At 42.0% G+C, this 22,980-nt stretch overlaps 1 protein-coding gene across 4 annotated transcripts in view; it reads left to right on the top strand.

Moving 5' to 3' along the window:
* Nucleotides 1-22,980, top strand: part of MYOF (myoferlin) — a 154,924-nt gene that overhangs the window by 80,952 nt on the left and 50,992 nt on the right. For all 4 annotated transcript variants that reach the window (XM_029245183.1, XM_029245184.1, XM_029245186.1 and 1 more), the window contains exons 20-27: nt 5,561-5,738; nt 6,946-7,070; nt 9,256-9,362; nt 12,018-12,210; nt 13,387-13,542; nt 16,876-17,007; nt 19,845-20,008; nt 22,356-22,470. In XM_029245183.1, coding sequence (XP_029101016.1) covers nt 5,561-5,738; nt 6,946-7,070; nt 9,256-9,362; nt 12,018-12,210; nt 13,387-13,542; nt 16,876-17,007; nt 19,845-20,008; nt 22,356-22,470 — 1,170 coding nt within the window. The remainder of the gene's footprint in view (nt 1-5,560; nt 5,739-6,945; nt 7,071-9,255; nt 9,363-12,017; nt 12,211-13,386; nt 13,543-16,875; nt 17,008-19,844; nt 20,009-22,355; nt 22,471-22,980) is intronic.

Genomic DNA, 22,980 nt, shown 5'->3' with positions numbered 1-22,980 from the left:
ATTTCTTTGAATCATCTTCAATTTCCTTTATTAATGTTGGGTTTTTTAAAATAAATTATTTTTTATTTATTTTTGGCTGTGTTGGGTCTTCGTTGATGCATGCGGGCTTTCTCTAGTTGCAACAAGCAGGGGCTACTCTTCGTTGCGGTGCACGGGCTTCTCATTGAGGTGGCTTCTCTTGCTGTGGAGCACAGGCTTTAGGAGTGTGGGCTTCGGTAGTTGTGGCATGTGGGCTCAGTAGCTGTGGCTCACAGGCTCTAGAGTGCAGGCTCAGTAGTTGTGGCACACGGGCTTAATTTTTCCGCGGCATGTGAGATCTTCCTGGACCCGGGCTTGAACCCATGTCCCCTGAGTTGGCAGGTGGATTCTTAACCACTGCACCACCAGGGAAGTCCCTATTAATGTTTAATAGTTCTCAGCATATAAGTCTTTCATCTCCTTGGTCAGGTTTATTCTTAAGCATTTTATTTTGGGGGGGGTGCGATTTTGAAAAGTATTGTTTTTTACATTCCCTTTCTGAGATGTCATTCTCAGTGTAAAAAAATGCAACCGATTTCTGTATGTTAATCTTATATCCTGCTACCTTGCTGAATTTGTCAGTTCTGGTAGTTTTTATGTGGAGTCCTTAGGGTTGTCTATATATAGAATAATGTCATCTGCATATAATAACAATTTTACCTCTTCCCTTCCAATTTGGATACCTTTTATTTCTTTTTCTTATCTGAATGCTATGGCTAGGACTTCAAATACTATGTTGAATAGAAGAGGTGAGAGTGGGCATCGTTGTCTTGTTCCAGATTTTAGTGGGAAGGCTTTCAGCATTTCACTGTTGAGTATTATATTGGCTGTGGGTTTGTCATAAATAGCTTTTATTATGGTGAGATATGTTCCCTCTATACCCACTTTGGCAAGAGTTTTTTTATCGTGAATGGATGTTGAATTTTGTCAAATGCTTTTTCTTCATCTATTGAGATGATCATGTGGTTTTTGTCTTTTCTTTTGTTTATGTGGTATATCACATTGATTGATTTGCATATGTTGAACCATCCATGTGAACTTGGGATGAATCCCACTTGGTTGTGGTGTTTGATCTTTTTTATGTGTTGTTGGATTTGGTTTGCTAATACATTGTTGAGAATTTTTGCATCTATATGCATCAAAGATATTGGCCTGTAATTTTCTTTTTTGGTGGTATCTTTGGTTTTGGTGTCAGGGTGGTGTTGGCTTCATAGAATGTCTTTGGGGGTATCCTCTCCTCTTCAGTTTTTTGGAAGAGTTTGAGAAGGATTGGTATAAGTTCTTCTTTGTATGTTTGGTAGAATTCACCTGTGAAGCCCTCTTGGACTTCACAGGGACTTCACACTTTGTAGGGAGTTATTTTTAAATTACAGATTCTATTTCACCTCTAGTGATCTGTTCAGATTATCTATTTCTTCTTGATACAGTTTTGGTGGGCTGTATGTTTCTAGAAACTTGTCCGTTTCTTCTGGGTTGTTGAATTTGTTGGCATATAATTGTTCATAGTATTCCCTCATGGTTTTTTATATTTCTGCAGTATTGGTTGTTATGTCTCCTTTTCCATTTCTTATTTTATTTGAGTTCTCTCTCTTTTCTTCTTGGTGAGCCTGGCCACAGGTGTGTCAATCTTGTTTACCCTTTCAAAGAATCAGCTCTTGGTTTTATTGATTTTTTTCTATTGTTATTTTAATCTCTGTTTTAGGGATCTTAGGCTAGGGAGTGCAGAGTGATGGCACTGACTGCCTGTGCAGGTCTCTCTCCATTCTAGCTGCTGCAAACCAGTTGCTGCATTCCCCTCTGAGGCTCCAAAGCTCCTCCTCTGTCCCAGCTGATCTCTTCACTAGTGAGGGGACTTCCCAGGGTGCAGGAACATTGCCTCTTTCACAGGTCCCTGCCAAGGGTGCAGGTCCCATCCCAATTCCTTTCTCACTTTCATTTTTTTTCTTTTTTCTTTTGTCCTACCTGGTTACATGGAGATTTTCTTGCCCTTTCAGAGGTCTAAGGTCTTCTGCCAGCATTCAGTAGATATTCTGTTAGAATTGTTCCATATGTAGATGTATTTCTGATGCATTTGTGGGAGGCAGTGAGCTTCATGTCCTACTCCTCCACCATCTTGATCTCTCTCCCCAAGGTTCTTTGAGACGGGGTCCCCAACCCCCAGGCCACGGACCAGTACCGGGCCGCACAGCAGGAGGTGAGCGGCAGGTGAGCAAAGCTTCATCTGCTGCTCCCCATTGCTCACATTACCACCTGAACCATCCGTGTCCCCCTCCCGCCCCGTCCGTGGAAAAATTGTCTTCCACAAAACCGGTCCCTGGTACCAAAAAGGTTGGGGACCGCTGCTTTAAGACAGCAAACTGCAGTCACTGTCAGATGTTCTTAAAATGGTCCTCAGGAAGTTTAAAATAGAATTACCATATGATCCAGCAATTCACTGCTGGGTATATACCCAAAAGAATTTAAAGCGGGGACTCAAATGGATATCTGTACAGTCATGATCATAGCAGCAGCATTCACAATAGCCAAAATGTGGAAGCAACCATGAATCCACTGATCTTTTGAATGGATGAACAAAAATGTAGTATATACACACTGTTAATTAAACAAGGAGACCATTAGACGGTGGTGGCTCTAAAGTCTTGGCAGCCTACGTAAGCAACCAAAACCTAGGCCTGGCAATATCTCAAGATTAAGAAATCAAAAGCAAAGGACAACAAATCACAAATAGCCAAGTGAACTTTCCCAAATAATGCCACCACTTAAGCTATAGCCAGTCAGATAATCTCCTTGTCTTCCTTCTGGCTGTACTCTGTAAAAAGAGCACTTCCACTTAGAATCTAAGTGGAAGTGCTTAGAATCTAAAAAACAAAACAAATGAACAAACATAACAAAACAGAAACAGACTCACAGATACAGAGACCAAACTGGTGGTTGCCAGAGGGGAGGGGTGTGGGGGGATGGGTGAAAAGGTGGAGATTAAGAGCTACAAATTTCCAGTTATAAAATAAATGTCACAGGGATGTAATGTACAGCATAGGGAATATAGTCAATAATATTGTAATAACTTTATGGTAATTAGATCATTTTGTAAGGTATAAAAATATCAAATCACTAGGTTGTACACTGGAGACTAATAAAATATTGTAAGTTAATTATACGTCAATAAAAAAATTTAAAAATACAAAATAAATTTTAAAAAGAAAGGAACAATGTTTGATCTCTATTTCAGAAAAATAAGTGTACCTAATTTCATTTATTTTTAAATCTGACAGTAAAAGTCTTTTTTTTTTTTTTTTTTCAATTGAAATATAGTTCATTTACAGTGTTGTGTTAGTTTCTGGTGAACAGCAAAGTGATTCAGTTATACATATACATATCTTTTTCTTATTCTTTTCCATTATGGTTTATTATAGGATATTGAATATAGTTCCCTGTGCTATACAGTAGGACGTTGTTGTTTATCTATTTTGTATATAGTAGTTTGTATATGCTTATCTCAAACTCCTAACTTATCCCCCCTCCCCTTTCCCCTTTGGTAACCATAAGTTTGTTTTCTATGTCTGTGAGTCTGTTTCTGCTTTGTAAATAAGTTCATTTGTATCATATTTTAGATGCCACATATAAGTGTTATCATATGATATTTGTCTTTCTCTTTTTGACTTACTTCCACTTAGTATGCTAATCTCTAGTTGCATCCATGTTGCTGCAAATGGCGTTATTTCATTCTTTTTTATGGCTGAGTAGTAGTATTTTATGGCTATGGTGTATATATGTACCACACTCTTTATCCATTCATCCGTTGATGGACACTTAGGTTGCTCATGTCTTGGCTATTGTAAACGGTGCTGCTGTGAACATTGGTGTGCATGTATCTTTTTGAATTAGAGTTTTCTCTGGATATATGACAGAGTGGGATTGCTGGATCATATGGCAACTCTTTTTTTTCGTTTTTTGAGGAATCTCCATACTGTTTTCCATAATAGGCGTACCAATTTACATTCCCTCCAACAGTGTAGCAGGGTTCCCTTTTCTCTATACCCTCTTTGGCATTTACTATTTGTAGAGTTTTTAATGATAGCCATTTTGACCAGTGTGAGGTGATATGTCATGGTAGTTTTGATTTGCATTTCTCTAATAATTAGCAATTTGAGCATCTTTTCATGTGCCTCTTGGCCATCTGTATGTCTTCTTTGGAGAAATGTCTATTTAGGTCTTCTGCCCATTTTTGGATGGGGTTGTATGAACTGTTTGTATAGTTTGGAAATTAAGCCCTTGTCAGTTGCATTACTTGCAGATATTTTCTCCCAGTCTATAGGTTGTCTTTTTGTTTTGTTTATGGTTTCCTTTGCTGTAAGCTTGTAAGTTTAATTAGGTCTCATTTGTTTATTTTTGCTTTTATTTCTATTGCCTTGGGAGACTGACCTAAGAAGATGTTGCTAGGATTTATGTCAGAGGATGTTTTGCATATGTTCTTTTCTAGAAGTGTTATGGTGTCATTTCTTATATTTAAGTCCTTAAGCCATTTTGAGTTTATTTTTGTGTATGGTGTGAGGATGTGTTCTAACTTCATTGATTTACATGTGGCTGTCCAGCTTTCCCAACACCACTTGCTGAAGAGACTCTGACAGTAAAAGTCATTTATTTCCTTAATAAATTTATTTATTTTTGGCTGTGTTGGGTCTTCATTGCTGTGTGTGGGCTCTTCGCTAGTTGTGGCAAGCAGGGGCTACACTTCGTTGCGGTGCACAGGCTTCTCTTTGTGGTGGCTTCTCTTGTTGCGGAGCACGGGCTCTAGGCACATGGGCTTCAGTAGTTGTGGTGCGCGGGCTCGGTAGTTGTGGCTCACAGGCTCTAGAGTACAGGCTCAGTAGTTGTGGCACACAGGCTTAGTTGCTCCGCGGCATATGGGATCTTCTCTGACCAGGGCTCGAACCCGTGTCCCCTACACTGGCAGGCGGGTTCTTAACCACTGCACCACCAGGGAAGTCCTAAAGGTCTTAATTGTTTCTGATTAGAAAATTAATACTTTAAACAATTCAAACTGCTAGAAATGTATGTTAGACAGTAAAGTTAGCCATAATCTCTCTACCTTCCCCAACATAACTACTGTTAACAATTTGATTTATAGTCTTCCAGACTTTCTTTGTGCATATGCCAGTATTAAAATATATATTTAATGGGTTCAGTTAAAAATATACCTTTTTTCCATGTTTGTACATATGAATCTACCTAAGCCTTTTTATGAACTTTCATTCTGTTATATGGATGTAACATAATTTGCTTAACCAGTGGCCTGTTGTTATACATTTGTATTGTTTTCATTTTTTTCTCTATTTCAATCAACTCTGCAATGAACATCCTGGTACTTCTGTCTTTGCCCACTTGTTTGAGTACAGGGGGAACTGCTAGATCCAAGAACATTCTCCACTGGCATTTAACTCAACACTAATTATTACGGTTAGAATTACAACTGCTAGAATTCCACATGTAAACAAGAGCAAAAGGAGTTTCTCTGAGCCTTATGTCTGCTCATACTTTGTAGAAATATCAGCGAAGGCGGAAGTACAGCCTGTCTGCTGTGTTCCATTCGGCCACCATGTTGCAAGACGTTGGCGAGGCCATTCAGTTTGAAGTCAGCATTGGGAACTATGGCAACAAGTTTGACACGACCTGTAAGCCTTTGGCATCAAGCACTCAATACAGCCGTGCCGTGTTTGATGGTAAGACTGACACTGGCCGTTCTCTCCTGTACACATTTACAGTGGGTACACCACAGGACGAGAAGCATGCAGTGTATTCTCCCTCTGGCAGCCATTATCCCCAGCATATGCTTAGTGGAACGGGAAAGGTTGAATGGGGAGGAGAGGTGGCTGGAGTTCAGGCACCTTCAAGAATGGTCAGACCCTAGAAGCTGCAGACCCTTGGCTGTACTCCAGTGCCCCCACCCATGCCCAACTTTAACAGTTGCTGTGTTTGTAAAGTCACAAGAGGGCAACTAGCTGAACACTGAGCCTCCCCCCAAGCAGCTTCTGCCCTGCCAGGCCCCAAATCACTTAGATTGAGTAGTTGGAGTAGATGGAAAGATCAAGCTTCTGGTCTTGGCTCAGTTACTTCCCAGCACTATGACCTTAGCCATATGACTTCATTCTAACCCTCAGTTTCTTCATCTTCTCCAGAGTTGCCATGAGGATTAAATAGCTGTATTTGAACAAAGATAAATGAGAAACAGTTCCTGCTTTTAAGGAGCTTACATTGTAGTGTATAAAATAAATCATAATAGAAGGCAGAGTTTGAGAGTGCCCTTATAAAGATATCGACAAATGGTTGGAGAGTATAGAGAAGGGAGGGAGAAATTCTGATCAAATGCCCCAACGGTTGTCACCATAGTTTTTACCTAATTTTTGTACAAGTAGTGTTAAAATATAAAATGTGCTAGAAAATGTTGGCTAGTAATTCTTAATTACTGTAAGGCTCTTAGTAATATCAAATTCCGTGTATCTAGCTAAGGCTTTTAAAAAACCAGAAAATTCTTTTTTCTTGTCCCACTTCCAACAAAAATATTTATTTAGAATAACAGTTTTCAGGGACAACACATATAGTCTAATCTCCTATGCTCTATTTTCTTCTGCTGTGTTATGTAATTATCAGTGATGCTCAGACACATGGTCCTGAATTACCAAAAGATCCTGAGATCGTTGTGCTAGGTTCACTAAGGTCTTGCAGAGATTTTCAAAGCAGGCTAAATGAATAAGAACTTTCTATTTATTCCTCAGTTGCTTAATTAAATAAAATGAAAGAACCAGACCACCCCAAACCACACCCCCAGGCCTATGATTACCCAAGCAGTCCAGTTTGCACATCTTTTCAGTAAACGTGTTGTTTATTTTAAGTGTCCAGTGTTCACTGACCCTCAATGTTCTACACCAGGGAACTACTATTACTACTTGCCTTGGGCCCACACAAAGCCAGTTGTCACACTGACCTCATACTGGGAGGATATTAGTCATCGCCTGGATGCAGTGAACACGCTACTAGTCATGGCAGAACGGCTGGTGAGTTTATCTTTTCTGCATTTCCTTTTCATTGAACAGAATGAATTATGTGTTACTTAGAATGCAGGTTAGGCCACTGTACCACAAGACCTCAATGATGGTAAGCAAGATGAAAGCTATTTCTTTAGTAACAGTTGAGGTAGGTAATCCAAGGCTGGTATGGAAGTTCAGTGGTGTTAGGGACCCAGGCTTTTTCCCCCTTGTTGCTCTGCTATCGCTAAGGAGTTGTCATAGTCTGCATGGGAGAGGCAGCTCACCACTACCCCGACCCTTCAGCCTGAAGGAAGGGGAAAAGAGGGGGAGAAGATGACACAGGCCTTTTCCTTCAAGGGAAACACTCAGAAGTCACAGGCTTGATTTCTACTCATTTTCCACTGGCCAGAATCCAGTCATACAACCGCCTCTTACTACAAGGGAGTTGGGAAATACAGTCTTATGCCTGGGCAGGCATATGTCCAGGTGCAAGTTGTCTCACTGTGGAAAAGAGAGGATGGATGTTGAAGTAGGGGGACAACTCACAGTTTCTGCCACAATTTGTATGTGAAGTATGGTGTGGAGAGTGGTTCATTACAGTAGAAACATGCAACCCTTAGAGCTTTGCTATCAAAGCAGTAAGAATCTCTACTGTGGGAAGAAGTGGGCTCAGTGGACTTCCTTGTTTGGAGGTTGAGGGGGTTCCCTCTGGTGGGAACTTGCATAGATGTGATATCTTTGATTATCCTTCTAGTTGACATTGATGAGAAGAAGAACGTGGTTGGGATATTTCTAATTAAGTCAAAGATACTAAGTTATTTCTATCAGGTACTGATAAAATCCATCTGGTATTAGTGTTTTGATTTCCACATTACATGAATATTAATTTTTCTAAGATCCAACCTGTCAGGGTTGGACCATGACATTTGGGGGTCCTGGAATCTACTTGTTCTAAGACCCCATGGCAAAATCTGAAAATATTGTTTTATGTTTTAAAGACAATATTGAAGGAGAGTTATACATTTAACTTAAGCATAATTGTTTACATAACAGAGCTACAATTGATATGCATTGTGGTTGTGGTATTAATTTCCAATCTCCATCTCAAGGGACTTGGTAGAGAATTGGTCACACCTCTATTCTAATTATGTTTTGGGTATTCTTCAGCATTTTTCATCTTTGTTCTTCTCATCAGCTCTCTTCATTGACCAAGCTGTCCTAATTCCATACTAATCTGGATAGGACAGTGGATTTCCATGATCGGACTTTTGGGGATCATGGTGGGCTCTCCCTCAGCCTCTCTGTTGGCAGATGCTCTAAGTGATGCAATAATCTGTCCTGAGCTTATCTTGTACTTTCTGTACCCCAACCCTGGAATCACCATTTCTCCAAGGAGCCCTGGTTCCTTTTAGTAGGAATGGAATGTGAAGAACAAGGTCTGGGTATTGGAGTGCTCACCACTACTGAGATGTCATTGCTTCTAGGCCTTCTCAGCAGACAAACTTGCATGAGAACACCCATGTATATACATATGTATGTTTATTTCTATATCTCTCAATATACTGAATGCAATGAGTTTATAAGGATAACCCCAATTCCATTCTAACATCATGGGGTTTATTCTAGTCTTCACTCTTTCTGTATTTACAACTCCCTTCTCCAACAGTGAGAAACCTGGCTTCCTTTTTCCTTGATATATTTACTCATTAATTTAATCCTAAAATCCATAGGTGAAGTACCGCAAAAAACAAAGCTATTTAGAGTTTGATATGTTTATGGTTCTTTCCTTCAAACTAAGGGAATATAGTAAAAACATTGTGCTCAAAAGTTACTTGGGTTACCTCAGTGTAGTTACGTTATTCATGTGAAATATAGTTAGGTTCACTTTTTTCTGGTTTACATTCCATTTTAGAGTTCCTTCCCCCATCCTTGTTGGTTTTTCTTTTATTTGCTTTTTGAATACTTAAAATTTCCATGGTTTCAAAGGTCAAAGCTATATGAAAATCTTTCTTATTACTTAAATATATGTATCAGTGTTGATTGCATTTTGAAGAAAAATAGTGTTGAGCTATGGTGAGCATTATTAAATGTAAAAGAAAAAAACTTTTCATTTTTCTGTTAATTCTTCTTGTGTATTTTTTCTTGAAAATGAAAGTTTTACCAGGTATAATGCACAATTACCAATTATTTCCTCCCTTTCCAAATTCTTTAGCAATCAAAAATAGAGGCTCTAAAATCAGGGATACAAGGTAAAATTCCTGCAAACCAGTTGGCAGAAATGTGGTTGAAGCTGATCGATGAAGTAATAGAAGACACAAGGTATAGTGATCTTGTTCGTACTTTAGAATTCCCAGCCATGCTCACCTCCCTTAAACTATAAGGCCTGAAGAGTCTCTAGAATTTTCTAGTGTTTGCCTGAAAAATGAATTTGAATCAGTCAAGCTTCTCAAAAGGCTGTCACTGGAAGAGTCTCTGAATCACCAGCAGGAAAAGCTCCACTTTCCGATCTGGTGCCAATTCTAAAGCAGCTGAGGGAGGCTGAGGTCCCACTCCAGGAAATAGTCCCAGTGCAGCCTCCTGCAGGGGGTAGGGAAGCGGGGAGGGAGCTGATCTGCCTCCCAGCGGTCCTTGTGTGCCCACTGCCCCAAGAAACGTGACTCCTGGCCCCCACAGAAAATGGGATCTGGGGGTGGGGCATTGATATTACCATTTAGAACAGTGTTGCGAATTCATAAACACAATTTTAGCAACAGCGTTTTTACTCGCTCTTTTACTGGATGCCTAATGAGTACTCTGGCCAAGCCTCCCTTAGGTGAAGCCAAAAAATTCGACCCAAGCCAGAGAACCTTTCCTAACTGTGACTTAGGGTAACTGCTCAGATCTCAGGGTATTTGTAAATCAAAGGGGGAAGTGATAATTCTAAACTCATTTTAAATGTTGGCCAATAGAGCAGTGGTCAGGGAAGTTCCAAAAGAAAACCATATTCAATACTTCTAACCAGCAGCAGGAACGAGGGCTGTCCAGCACCCCCTACCCCCCACCCCAAGCTCCTAACCCAAAGTCTCCCAGTCTTCTTGTGCCCTCTAGTGGTTTAGCTAGGTAACTGTCATGCAGCTGAGATCAAAGTATTCCTGGATGCTTGTTTAAATTCAGAGAATTTATATCTGGGTCCCAAGAGGTCATCTCTTCCAGTCCCCTTATTTTATAGATGAGAAAACAGAGGCCCAAGGAGGTGAAATGACCCATCTGAGGCCCAAAGTTGGGTTTATTAGCATAACTTCTTTTTCTGCTACATGTTTCCCACCATCAGCATCTATTTGTTGAAGGTCTTATGTGTGACCTCTGAGCTAGCAGCTTCTGTCTATATTTTTGCCTCAAAGAATCATTTCAGGGACTTAACCCTTCCAATGCATTGCCATAATTACCAATGCAACCAAACAAAAACATTTGGTAATACTCTTCATGTAGAAAATGCCTGTTAATTTTAAGAGATATCTATTTATACTGTTTTTGAATAATCGGTTTTTGAAGAATCCAATTGGGCACTTTTTAATTTTAGGAAATTTGTGTTTAAGGGAAGTCATTTAGGATTTCCTTCATTTAAGATGCTGGGTAAGGTTCTTCCCGGGTGGTCCAGTGGGTAAGACTCCTTGCTCCCAATGCAAGGGGCCCAGGTTCGATCCCTGGTCGGGGAACTAGATCCCACATGCATGCCGCAACTAAGAGTCCCCATGCCACAACTAAGAAGCCCGCATGCCACAACTAGGAGTCCACATGCCACAACTAAGAAGTCCGTATGCCGCAACTAAGAAATCCGCATGGCGCCACTAAGAGTCGCATGCCGCAACTAAAGTCCGCATGCTGCAACTAAAAAGATCCTGCATGCTGCAGCGAAGATCCCAAGTGCCACAACTATGACCTGGTGTGGCCAAATAAGTTAATAAATAAATATTAAAAAAAAAAAAGCCGGGTAAAATGCTAACCAATGAAAATTCTAGGTAGAAACAATGTGAGTAGAATTTCCTGGAATAGGTGACATCCTCACCGTGTGACCCCATCAGCAGCCCTTGTGAGAGGGGGGCCCTGGCAGAAAAAGTCTAATCCTGGCTCCAGCTCAGCTGTTCTACTGGGAGCTTGACCTACACAAGTGGTTCTTAACGTTTTTGGGAGGTAATGGACCCCTCTGAGTACCTGATGAGATGATGACAATGATGATGGCAACATCATTCAGACTTTACTATGCGATAGGCATTGCTCTAAAGGCTCCCCATATATTAATTCATTTACTTCTCACCACAACCCTAAAAAGTAGTTATTATTTTCCCACATTTGAAGATAGGAAAACAAGAGGTTAAGTAATTGGTCAAGATCACAGAACTAGTAAATGGTGGAGCCAGGATTTTTATCCAGATAGTCAGCTCCAAAGCCTGTGTTCTTCATCATGATGTCATCTTCATCATGATGTCACACTGCATGTCAACACAGACACTTTTCTTTATAAGTTCCAGGGATTCACAGACCTCCAGAGGCCCACCCGCAGACTGCCTAGGGGTGCATGGGCCCTAGGTTAAGAAGCCTTCTGCTAAATGATCTCTAATGTCCATTCTTCTCCTTCGTTTTGTGGGTCTGTACAGTGATCATAGGAAGCAAAAGAAGGGAAGGCCAGTTCCTCCCAACTGCTGCTACTGTTTCCATCTTCTTCCCAGTGACTCCATGGGCCTTGGGTCCAACCCAAGGAATTGCTTTGGAATTTTCATCCCCCTGCATTCCCCATGAGAGTTAGGAGAGTCTGTCTGGCAGGTCTGCTCTTAAAGCTACATACACTCACCCTCAGCTTAAACCTGGTCACACTTTGTGAAGTCTATTAGGGAATTGATGTGGTTTGTGAGATGGAAACCAACCGTAAATGAACTTGACAGTCCTGAAGCCTAGCAAGCTCTTCTGCATATTCTCTGGTTCTTTTTCCTTTTTTAGATACACGTTGCCTCTCATGGAAGGAAAACCTAATGTCACAGTTCTTGATAATCACATCCAAAAGCTGCGATCCAGAGCTCTCTCCCAGATACACGAGGCGGCTGTGAGGATGAGGTCTGAGGCCACAGAGGTGAAGCCCACATTGGCAGAAATCGAGGACTGGCTCGATAAATTAATGCAACTGACTGAAGAGGTAAGGCTTTTAAACTACACTTGACATGGAGGAGGGATTCTGTAGAAGGGCACCAGGGATAGAGATGGTAGTAGGAAAATCTAGCGCATTATCTTGCATATTGAGCAGATCTAAAGCATGGTGAAATCAAGGCATTACTGGGCTGAGGTGCTAATGGATGCATCATTGAGGTCAGGGCAGAAGAAGAATTTCGAGTTGGTTGTCCTAGAAAAGTCTTCATAGTGGACAAATCATTACCAGTGTCATGGTACAATCAGAATATTTCAGTTAGAGTGATATAGTAGCAGATCTGTGTAGTACTTTTGTTTGGGATTGGGAAGACCTGGCTTTGATTCCCAGATCTACCATGTTTAACCTTGGGCAAGGTACTCAACCTTTCTAAGCCTCAGTTCCCCGTATATTAAATGGAGATAAAACACAGCATTGCTTTACGAAGATTAAAGAAGGTGAAGAGTGTAAAGGCCTTAGCACAGTGTGGGGCACACAGCGAGGGGCTCACAGTGAGTGCTGGATAAATGTTGGCTGCCATTGACCTCTGTGGGTTGGAAGAACAAGGGAGTAGAAGACCCTTCCTACTGACCTTCAAAGGTGGGGGGTGGAGGGTGGGTAGTAATATATTTGTGGATAGCAATACATTTGAAAAACACACATGTGATTACAGGAAATTTTTATTTTTTACTTTCTGCTTTGGTACTTTCAAAGTTTTTTTATAGTAAACTTATATCACCTTTATAATCAGAATAAAAAAGTTTAAAAAAACTAAGTTAATATTTCATATTTGGAAAATATCAAATTGTGAGGTAGAGATGCTCTATGTCCTATGAAATATATGAAGCCTGTAACCCCTTGACTGCTGTCTATGGCTTTCTTCAAATGATGGGAGAGATAAAAGGGGGTATTTTCCAAAATTCCTCTCAGAGCTCTGTAGATAGGGCCTGTGGCAGGTGAAGCTCCCCTTCTGCTTCCCTCTTTTCCCTTTGGCCAGCCACAGGCTGCCTGCCAGCCCTGCAAGCTGTGGTCCTGGAAGGTGTGAGAGTCAGGAATTTGGGCAGAGCCCTAACCACAGTGTTTCTTTGCTAAATGGAGCCCTGAGGGTCCAGCCTGCAGGGTCTGTGGTGTCTCTGCATTTAGACTAACTATAGCTTTGCTTTCTTTTCCATCCACTCACATGACCAGCCTCAGAACAGCATGCCTGACATCATCATCTGGATGATCCGGGGAGAGAAAAGATTGGCCTACGCACGCATTCCCGCGCATCAGGTTTTATACTCCACCAGTGGTGACAACGCATCTGGGAAATACTGTGGGAAAACCCAAACCATCTTTCTGAAGGTATGGCTTCGTCACTGTGTAATGTTAAATACTTAAGTGCAAAACCCGTATTCCCAAGAAGGGCTGATTTATATTATTCGCCAGTCATTGAATGGCTAGGGCAATTGTGATCCATTTCAGCCTTTTCTGGCACTTCCTCTAGGGTGGTAATTCCCAAAGTAGCCTGAGGTCTGCTGGCTTCAAACAAGGACACTTCCATAGAAGTCTCTGTGACACTAATATTAATATGGCATTGTGAACGCTTTGCTTTCCGGAATGATTTTCCACTTCTAATGTCTAATGTGAAGCAATGCCTCTCTTCCTTTCTAGTGGGCGTTTGGGAAGCAGAAAAAAAGGGAAGGTAATATAGATAGTCTATGGAATCTATTCCCTAACCAAATGGGTCCTCAAATTGAAAAAATTTGAGAATTACTATCTTAGGGCCGGGGTTCTGAACATTTTATGGAGTCCTAGACTCCTTTAAGAGCCTGATGAAAGCTACTGGCCCTCCCTTCCAAAAGAATGCACATCTCCGATGCATCCAATATTTTGCATCCAATTCAGGGGCTTTGTAGAACCCATAAACCCATCCCAGGACCCTGGATTAAGAACTTCTCTTATGTGCCTAAGGAGAACCAGAGGAGGGCCTGGGGATGGAAACAAAGAGATCCAAATAGTTGCCAGGTGCAGGTTTTTCATCCCTCTCCCTGCCAGACTCCAGCCGAGTTCCTTGGAATTTCAGGGAGAGGAAAAAAATTCAAAAGGAGAAAAAGCAGTCAGGGGAGGGTGTTCTCTTAAAACAGGGAGATATTTTGCTCTTTAATCAAGAGGGTGAAAATAGAACCAGAATGATCATCTTCTTTCAAGTGTCTCTTGGTGGAATAAACTTTACTTAAGATAGAACCACAATGAAAATTGACCTCAGCAGTGCGTGGAAGCAAACGGATTAATAAATAAAACTTCACGGGGGTGGGAGAGCTCTGTAGAGAGGGCCTTTGGCAGGTGAAGCTCCCCTTCTGCTTCCCTCTTTTCCCTTTGGCCAGTCACAGGCTGCCTCCCAGCCCTGCAAGCTGTGGTCCTAGAAGATGCGTCAGGAATTTGGGTGGAGCCCTAACCACAGTGTTTCTTTGCTAAATGCAGCCCTGAGGGTCCAGCCTGCAGGGGTATTCTCTGCATTAGGTTTCCGAACTCAGTGGATAAAACAGCAAAATGCTTTTAAGAGAATGTTGTATGTATTTATTGATTTTGTTAATACTCATTATCCAGCTTGGGGAGTTATTTAATTCAGTGGGTTTTTTGTTGGTCTTAGGGCCCCTTTCACTCTTAAAAAAGCCATTGGAGACCCCAGAAAGCATTTGTGTATGTGGGTTACATCTATCAATATTTACTGTAATAGAAATTAAAACTGACATTAAAAAGTATTTATTAATATATTTTAAAATAAACAATAAATCCATTACAGGTTAACATAAACTATATATTTTTATGAAATATAATGATTTCCTTTTAAAAATCAGAGAGCAGAGTGATACTGTTTTGCATTTTGGCAAACCTGGCTTCACAGAAATATAACTGGATCCTCAAAACTGCTTCTACATTTCGTCCGATGGACTAAGTTGCTTGGTTGAAGTATATGAAGAGAATCTGGCCTCACACAGATATGTATTTGGAAAAGGGAGGAGTATTTTAATAACGTTTTCAGATAATTATGGGTACTCATCTTTGATACAATACCAGACTCAAGTGGTAGCTTTTAAAAGGTTAATTGCAGTGTGGAATCTGACGTGTATCAGTGAACTTTTCATTCTCTGCTACCTTAAAATCCAATTGTCTATCTTGTACTTTGAATGGCTCTTTTAGCCATGCATGATTTTGTAACATTAAGCATTCATTTGGAAAATATTGATTCACTGAGTTATGCAAATCTTCCTAATGTTGACACATTTCATCATACAGTATTTTTAAAAATCACATTCATTGGGACTTCCTTGGTGGCACAGTGGTTAAGAATCCGCCTGCCAATGCAGGGGACATGGGTTCAAGCCCTGGTCCGGGAAGATCCCACATACCACAGAGCAACTAAGCCCTTGAGCCACAACTACTGAGCCTGCATGCCACAGCTACTGAAGCCCGCACGCCTAGAGCCTGTGCTCCGCAACAAGAGAAGCCACCGCAATGAGAAGCCCACGCACCACAACAGAGTAGCCCCCACTCACTGCAACTAGAGAAGAACCCGTGCACATCAATGAAGACCCAAAGCAGCCAAAAATAAATAAAAAAATAAAAATCCCATTCACTGATATCACTTACAAGAAAAGCCCTTATGTATTGGGATGTTATCAAGCTCACCCGCCGAGACAGAAACAAATTTTCCAAAATTCTAATTTTAACTTGAAACCTTGAATTTTATCATTGCAACAAAATACAGTCACCTATTATCCTTGAAATGACAGGCTCACTTTGTTTATTTTCAAGAAAATGTCTGCCTCATATATCCAAGTACGAATAACCATATTTGTCAGCCAATCACTGTTTCAGGAAGAAAAGGTATTCTATTAAAAAAAAAAAAAGGGCTTCCCTGGTGGCGTAGTAGTTGAGAGTCCGCCTGCCGATGCAGGGGACACGGGCTCGTGCCCCGGTCCGGGAGGATCCCACATGCCGCGGAGCGGCAGGGCCCGTGAGCCGTGACCGCTGAGCCTGCGCGCCCGGAGCCTGTTGCTCCGCAACGGGAGAGGCCACAACAGTGAGAGGCCCGCGTACCGCAAAAAAAAAAAAAAAAGGCTAGTTCACTTCACAGCTCAATTGCATAAGTTTTTTTTCTCAGAATATACACTAATATGCAGCAGAATTTCATCACACAAAATATTAAAAAGACGTGTTCAGGGATCACGATTTAGGATTAGCCATTTTTACTGCTTTATCAAAGTAATTAATAAGTAAAACTGGCATTTTGTTTTCTTCACTGAGAGTGATGAAGAAAACTGTTACTACCAGTGCAGTTCGGTGTTACTGTCTTGATTCCTGCTACAGTGCTTGGAGTTTTATCCACCATTGCTTTTGCACCATCAGTGCAAATGTCAATACAGTGAAAAAAGCAAGTAACATCCTAGTATGATTAGGAAAATAGTTTTGACCTTGTGAGCCTCCTGAAAAGGTCTCAGGGACACCCAGGGGTTCCTGCTTTACTTGTTATTTTAATCTTTGCAGAAGGGTCATTTGGAAATATTTTAACTGCACAAACAAAGTTAGACTGCTGGAAACAATGATTAGATGTTCAGTCTACTTTTGTTTTGAGCTTAATGCACAGCCTGTACTGTGCCCAGCATAACGGTCATGTTATTGTGCACCTCACAGTACCCACAGGAAAAAAACAATGGACCAAAGGTGCCTGTGGAGCTGCGTGTGAACATCTGGCTGGGCTTAAGTGCTGTTGAGAAGAAGTTCAATAGCTTCGCAGAAGGAACATTCACCGTCTTTGCTGAAATGGTAACATTTAATGACATCACTCTTTTCCTCTTTGTGTGGGAGTACTTTACTCTTCACCCTAAGGGAAAATATTCAGAGGTCAAACCAGCCACCACCATAATCGCTACCTAAAACCCCACATTCAAGGGCCCTTAACGAAGGGGGTAGGGAAAGATTGACTGGAGGTCTACATTGGGACACCCCAGAGTGAGTCACACACAAGCAACCCAGGAGTGAGGACGCTTGAGGGGTGCCGACCTTGAGAAGCCTGCTTGGGGTCTGGAGTGGTTTTTTTTTTAATTGATAATATAGTTATTTTTTTGTGTTAATTTCTACTCTACAGCAAAGTGTCTGGACTCTTTAAACCACAGAAGACTCAATCCTCAGTTGGGGAAAGCCTCAGAGGGGTTTGCCCAAGGGCGAAGAAAATGCTGCCTAGATACTTGAAAAACAATAGAGATAATTTGTAAATCCTTCACTGAGTTAAAAATCCATTTGGCTAATTAGAAATCTCATTAGAGTTAAACCAATGAAAATAATTTTCACAAACTTTTACAGCTAAGAGTGGCCTTAGTTGGATTTTTTTTTACTGGAAGTACTTATTGTTGTAAATGTATTAGATACATTCAGTGGGTCTCTTCTGACAATTTTCAGATGAGCTCCATTCCTTTACAGATAGGCCTTCATGCTCAAATGATCGCTGAGAAGACTCTTCATTCCAGCTCATTTGTAATTGTGTCCCTGCTGCCACCACGATGCCTGACCACTGGTTTAGGATTGTGGTTCTGATGTGCTTACTGGGCAAGAAAACCCATGGCCATCTTTTAGTTTTGCTTTTTTTTTAATTTAACAGTGCCTGGCACATAGTAGGCTCCTATAAACATTTGTTAAATAAATAAATGGTGACAGAATTCATCCATCCACCCCTCCACCCATCCAAGCTTTCAGGGAGTGGTGGCTTTATGTCAGGCACAGAGGCAGAGGTTGACGATGATGGAGCAGCCAAGCCCGGTCCTCAAGGATCTCAGAACCTATCACAATAATAAAACCGGGTGTCTTGTTCAAAAGAATCCCACCCCGAGGACTGTGATTCTGTAGCTGAGTTAGGGATCAGCACCTGCAATGTGGGTGGATACGGGGCATTGCGGTCCACTTTGAGAAGCAGTGAAACCCATGGGAAACACACACAAAGTCCTTAGGATGCAAGCTTTGAAGTGAGACTGGAGAGAAATAGAGGGTGGGCTGGAGGCCTCAGGGGAGGCCCTGAGTTACAGATGTTGATGGTCAGTCATCTGGGTGCTGTGGAGGGGGCATCAGAGCACATGTGGGAGGGGCTTGCTCCTGCCCTCCTGTGGGATTTCTTGGCATCCACCTGCCCTACAGCTCTGTGGCTGGGGCCCAGAGAAGCTAGCACTGAGCAAGGAACAACCCTTCCTCTGTTTCCCACTTCCAGATCCTTCCTTGCATAGAGTGAACTCTAGTTTCAACAGGTGTAGAAATGATCCACCCATTTTAGTTGTTTTGCGTGACTCTAGTTTCTCCAAATTCTAACAGCCTCTGAGTACCAGAAGGGGCACGTTAATGACAGTAATGGAAATTTCAGTGGTTCTTGCCTTCCTGGGCTAATACCAGACCTCAGTTCTCTGCAAAAATTCCCCCCCCCCCCACAAATTTCTGGAGGTCTCACTAGTGCTGTCTTAGATATTGCTCTGAGCTTTAGGCACAAGGGGCTGTGAGACTTGGGGGCACATGCATGGCTTCTTTGGTTTCCAAGTGACAAGCACACAGAGTGGAGAAGCAGTTCCTGCCACTTCTACTTGGAAGCCAGCATGGCTGTAGTATCATCCAGGTGAGGACCTTGGCATGGACAAGAGGGCAGCAGCAGCAGTGGAGTTGGGAGCCTCATGTGGCTTTGAGGCCTTTAACTAGCAGCTGTGGGGCGGGACCATTAGCAGTCGTGAAGCACCTCAGAGACCTCCAGTTTCCTCGTCAGGCCCCTGCCCAAACTTCTCCCATCATCCTTCAGCCCAAAACTCCCCTGCTGCTTATGCAAATCGTCTTCTCAGTGAGCTCACCAGCAGACAAACAAAGATATCAGCTTGGACCCAAACAGAGACTCTCACCACTGGCAAACCTCAACCCTCTTTGTGGTTGACATAGTGAAAAACAGACCATTGTAGATTTTATAAATTCTATCTTAGAAAGGAATGCCCTGTAAACCTGGGTCTGCCATTGCCACAAAACCTGCTTCCAGAAAGGTCTTGGTCTACTCACCATACTCCAGAGGGGATGAAGGTTCAGAATTCTTAGGCCACATAAAAGCTGGGTGCTAAAGGACCTTCATGTTTCAGATGGGTCCTTTGTGCTGCCCAGGAAATGTACCATTAATTATACTATTGTTTCTGTGGGGAAATGTGCCCAAGTTCTCGGCAGCAGACTTATAAATAAAGTTTTAGAAGACTACATGTTCATAAATTGAGGACTTTTGTAGGTATCTAAAAGATTAGGTTCGGAGCACTATTTGGAGCCATTGAAAAAAATGGTAGAAACAACTAGCATGATATATCAATGTTTACAAAGCACTTTCACAATCATTTGTACATTTGAACTTCAGGACAACCCTATGAGAAAGGTAGCATCGTCCTCAGTTTACAGGTGAGAACACTGAGTCTCAGAAAGATGAATGATTTACCGAAGTTGCATAATCAACAACAGTGCAACTTAGGCCCCTACCTTCTGAATATAGAGCTTTTCCACTTTCCTCATTGTTTAGCCTAGGTCCTAGATGGACTTGAAAATTGATGTGTTGGCTTTATTTCTTGCTCCCTGATGATGTTTCTCCAATTTCTTTTTAATAGTATGAAAATCAAGCTCTTATGTTTGGAAAATGGGGCACTTCTGGATTAGTGGGTCGTCATAAATTTTCTGATGTCACAGGAAAAATAAAACTCAAGAGGGAATTCTTTTTGCCTCCAAAAGGCTGGGAATGGGAAGGAGACTGGATAGTTGATCCTGAAAAAAGGTACGTTTTTCATTTTCTGAGAAACAAGGATGGTAATGAAGTCTTTCCTTAGAAATTGCTAAGTGAATCTTCTCCATCATCATTCTTGATCATATTTACATAACAGCCACTGAGCAGAAGTAAGTCCACAGAAACTCACAGAAACTTGAGAGATGTTAATGTCCCATAATAAAACAAAAAAGTATAAAAAGCACCTGGTACTAACATTATTGAGAACTTATTACATGGGAATGTGTGAAGCAGTGGGCTAAACATATGCATTATCTTACTGAATCTGGATTGCAGTCCTGCAAGATAGGTAGTGTCAAAAATCATGAAGAGTCTGAGATTTTTATCCTACTTGCAAGCTAGCAAGGTCACCTGCCACAGTTTCGTGGATGTTGGCAGGAGACACAAGACTCCTAAAGCAGAGACAAAGGACTCTATTGCCCACAGCAAATAGTAGTACCAGAGTATCAACATTTGCTCCTGTTCTCCAAGCCCCAATTCCCACAGGGCGACACAAAGAGGGCCAGGTGACACTTGCACGTGAAGTGGATTGTATAATAGGAAAGGAACCCTGAGCTTAGGGCTCCTGAATCCTTCATAATGGGTAGGTAGTGAGCATGCTGGCCCTTTGCTCTGGAGAGAAACACTATGTCTTCTGAGGTTCCTCATATAAACATCCTTGAGAAGATAGTCTGTAACAAAGGTCATGGAGCCTGTGTTTAGACTCACAAAGAATTATCTCCCAACAAAAAACAGTATCTCCACTTTACAGATGAAACTGAGACCTTAGAGGGATTAAGTCACTTGTCCAAAGGCACACAGACTGTGGGTGAGTGGTGTAGACAGGGCTAGAACCCAAATCTAGCCTGGGCACCAAAACCAGCTCTCAACTGTTATGCTGCATTGTCTGCAGGAAACAGTAGAGGGCATAACTTAAGTGGATGAATTGTATGGTATGTGAATTATATGTCAAAGGCTATTATTAAACAGGAAGAAAGAAACAGTACAGGGGGCAAGCATGTGTCCCCTGGAGTCTGGAGGAAACCAAAGCCTGGTTTCTATGTGTTGCCGAAAGCACTGGAACCAGAATGCCTTCTTTTCTCCAGCTTGGGACAGTGTACTTGTGTTTGGAGGAAACAAGCTTGTGAAGTTGGATTTTAAGACCTTAAACTGGAGTTTGCTCTCTCTGTCCACATTTGTTTCCCATAATGACACAGGATTAGGGGAGGAGGGAAAGAAGTGTGCTGGGTCTGGTCTGTTAAGACCCAGTGTCTGAGCATGATTGCTTTTAACCCATGACAGCTTGCTTTGGTTGGAGTTGGGGTTGCTGGTGAGGGGAAGGGAAATGGGATTTGAATTGGAAAGAAGGAAGGAAGGTTAGTGAGGACAGGGAAAGGCCAGGGGAATTGGGACTGGAAAAGCAGGTCAGAGCCTGTTGGAGCTGGATGGGACCCCAGAAGTGGCAGCCAGTTCTGTTCTCCTTCTCTGGGGCCCAGAGAAGAGATGGACAAGCCCAATTGATACAAAGGGTGGGAACTTTCTGTTTTCTCATTTCTTTCCAGTGCTTGATTCTAGGGGAGGATACAGCAGGGGAAAGATGTAGAGACAGTAAAAGGAAAAAAGAAACCTCACTTGAGTGGATACCTGGCAGAAGACTTAAGTCAAAGTTGGACCCTCTGTACTTTCTTCTCTGGGTTGTCAAAATAGTTCCAAATCCAAGAGGAAAATTGGCATGGCAGGGAGTCAGTATGGATTTCTCAAGTGCCCAAATGGACTTTGGAATCTTAAATGACCTGGTTTGGCTGTCATCCCTACCTAGGAACTATCCAGAAAATGTAAACTCCTCCCTTCAGTTTGTGTTACGTAGACCAAGCAAGCCATGAGTAAAAGTTTCCACACTAGGCCCCAGGAGACCGTCTCCATTCCATTTTTTAAAATAGGTGGAAAGAGGGAAGATGACTCTTTATTCTTTTGAACTGTTAGCCAAGAGTCTTGCTGAGAAAATGCTGAATGGCCCTGACCTGACACAGAAACAGAAGCCTGGTCCCTAGAAGAAGCTGCCCACAATGCTGTTTACCCAGTCCCCACCCTAATTACTGGGCAGGAGCAACTCTGCTGATTTGAGAAGTTCTCTGTAATTTAGGGCTCATTGTTTCAGCGGCCCCTCTTCAAAGGAATGTCAAAAGCTATTAGTGCAAAGAAGAGTTTGGAGTGGAGAACCCAAAGGGGTAGGGTGAGGAGGGAACCGGGGCCACCCCCAGGGTATAGATGTCTCCCCACCATTGGAAATAGATGGGGTGGTCGGTGACCACCTTTGGTAATGTTTCTCCTTTGGTAACGTGAGCCTCCTGTCCCTCAGCTTGCTGACGGAGGCGGATGCGGGTCACACAGAGTTCACAGATGAATTGTATCAGAACGAGAGTCGCTACCCCCGGGGCGAGTGGAAGCCAGCAGAGGACACCTACACGGATGCGGTGAGTGCAGCTCCAGCTCCGGGGGATAAGCCCTCCTGCGTGAGCTCGGAGAAGCCATCGCTGGATCACCAACCACAAGACGGGGCTGCCCGGTCTCTTCTGCTCCATCTCATGTCCTAAAGCCTTCCCTTTATAACTGGAGCCTCCAAAGCGCATCTGTAATTAATTCCTATAGGAAAGACATGGGGCCTATTTAACTAGATGTTGGTACATGGTAAAGTCTGGGTTGTGAAATTTTTTTTACTATATTTATTATGGAACTAGTTTTTAAAATCATAACAAATTGAATGCTCATGTCTTTAGAATAGTCAAACAGCATAAAAGGAAATTAAAAGTAATTCTTCTCCCTGATCCATATCCCACCCCCACCCCCAGAGATAACCATTGAACCACTGATAGCAGTTTTCTGTTCCTATAGAAATATATAACTTCTTTTTTCCCCCACCTGAATAGAATTGTGTTGTATGCACAGTTCTGCAACTTGTATTTTTCACGTAATATATCTTGGAC

Source organism: Monodon monoceros, unplaced genomic scaffold (genome assembly GCF_005190385.1).
Source record: "Monodon monoceros isolate NGI ecotype Baffin Bay Population unplaced genomic scaffold, NGI_Narwhal_1 Super_Scaffold_4, whole genome shotgun sequence".
NCBI lineage: Eukaryota > Metazoa > Chordata > Mammalia > Artiodactyla > Monodontidae > Monodon > Monodon monoceros.
This window is presented reverse-complemented; position numbering and strand designations above follow the sequence as displayed.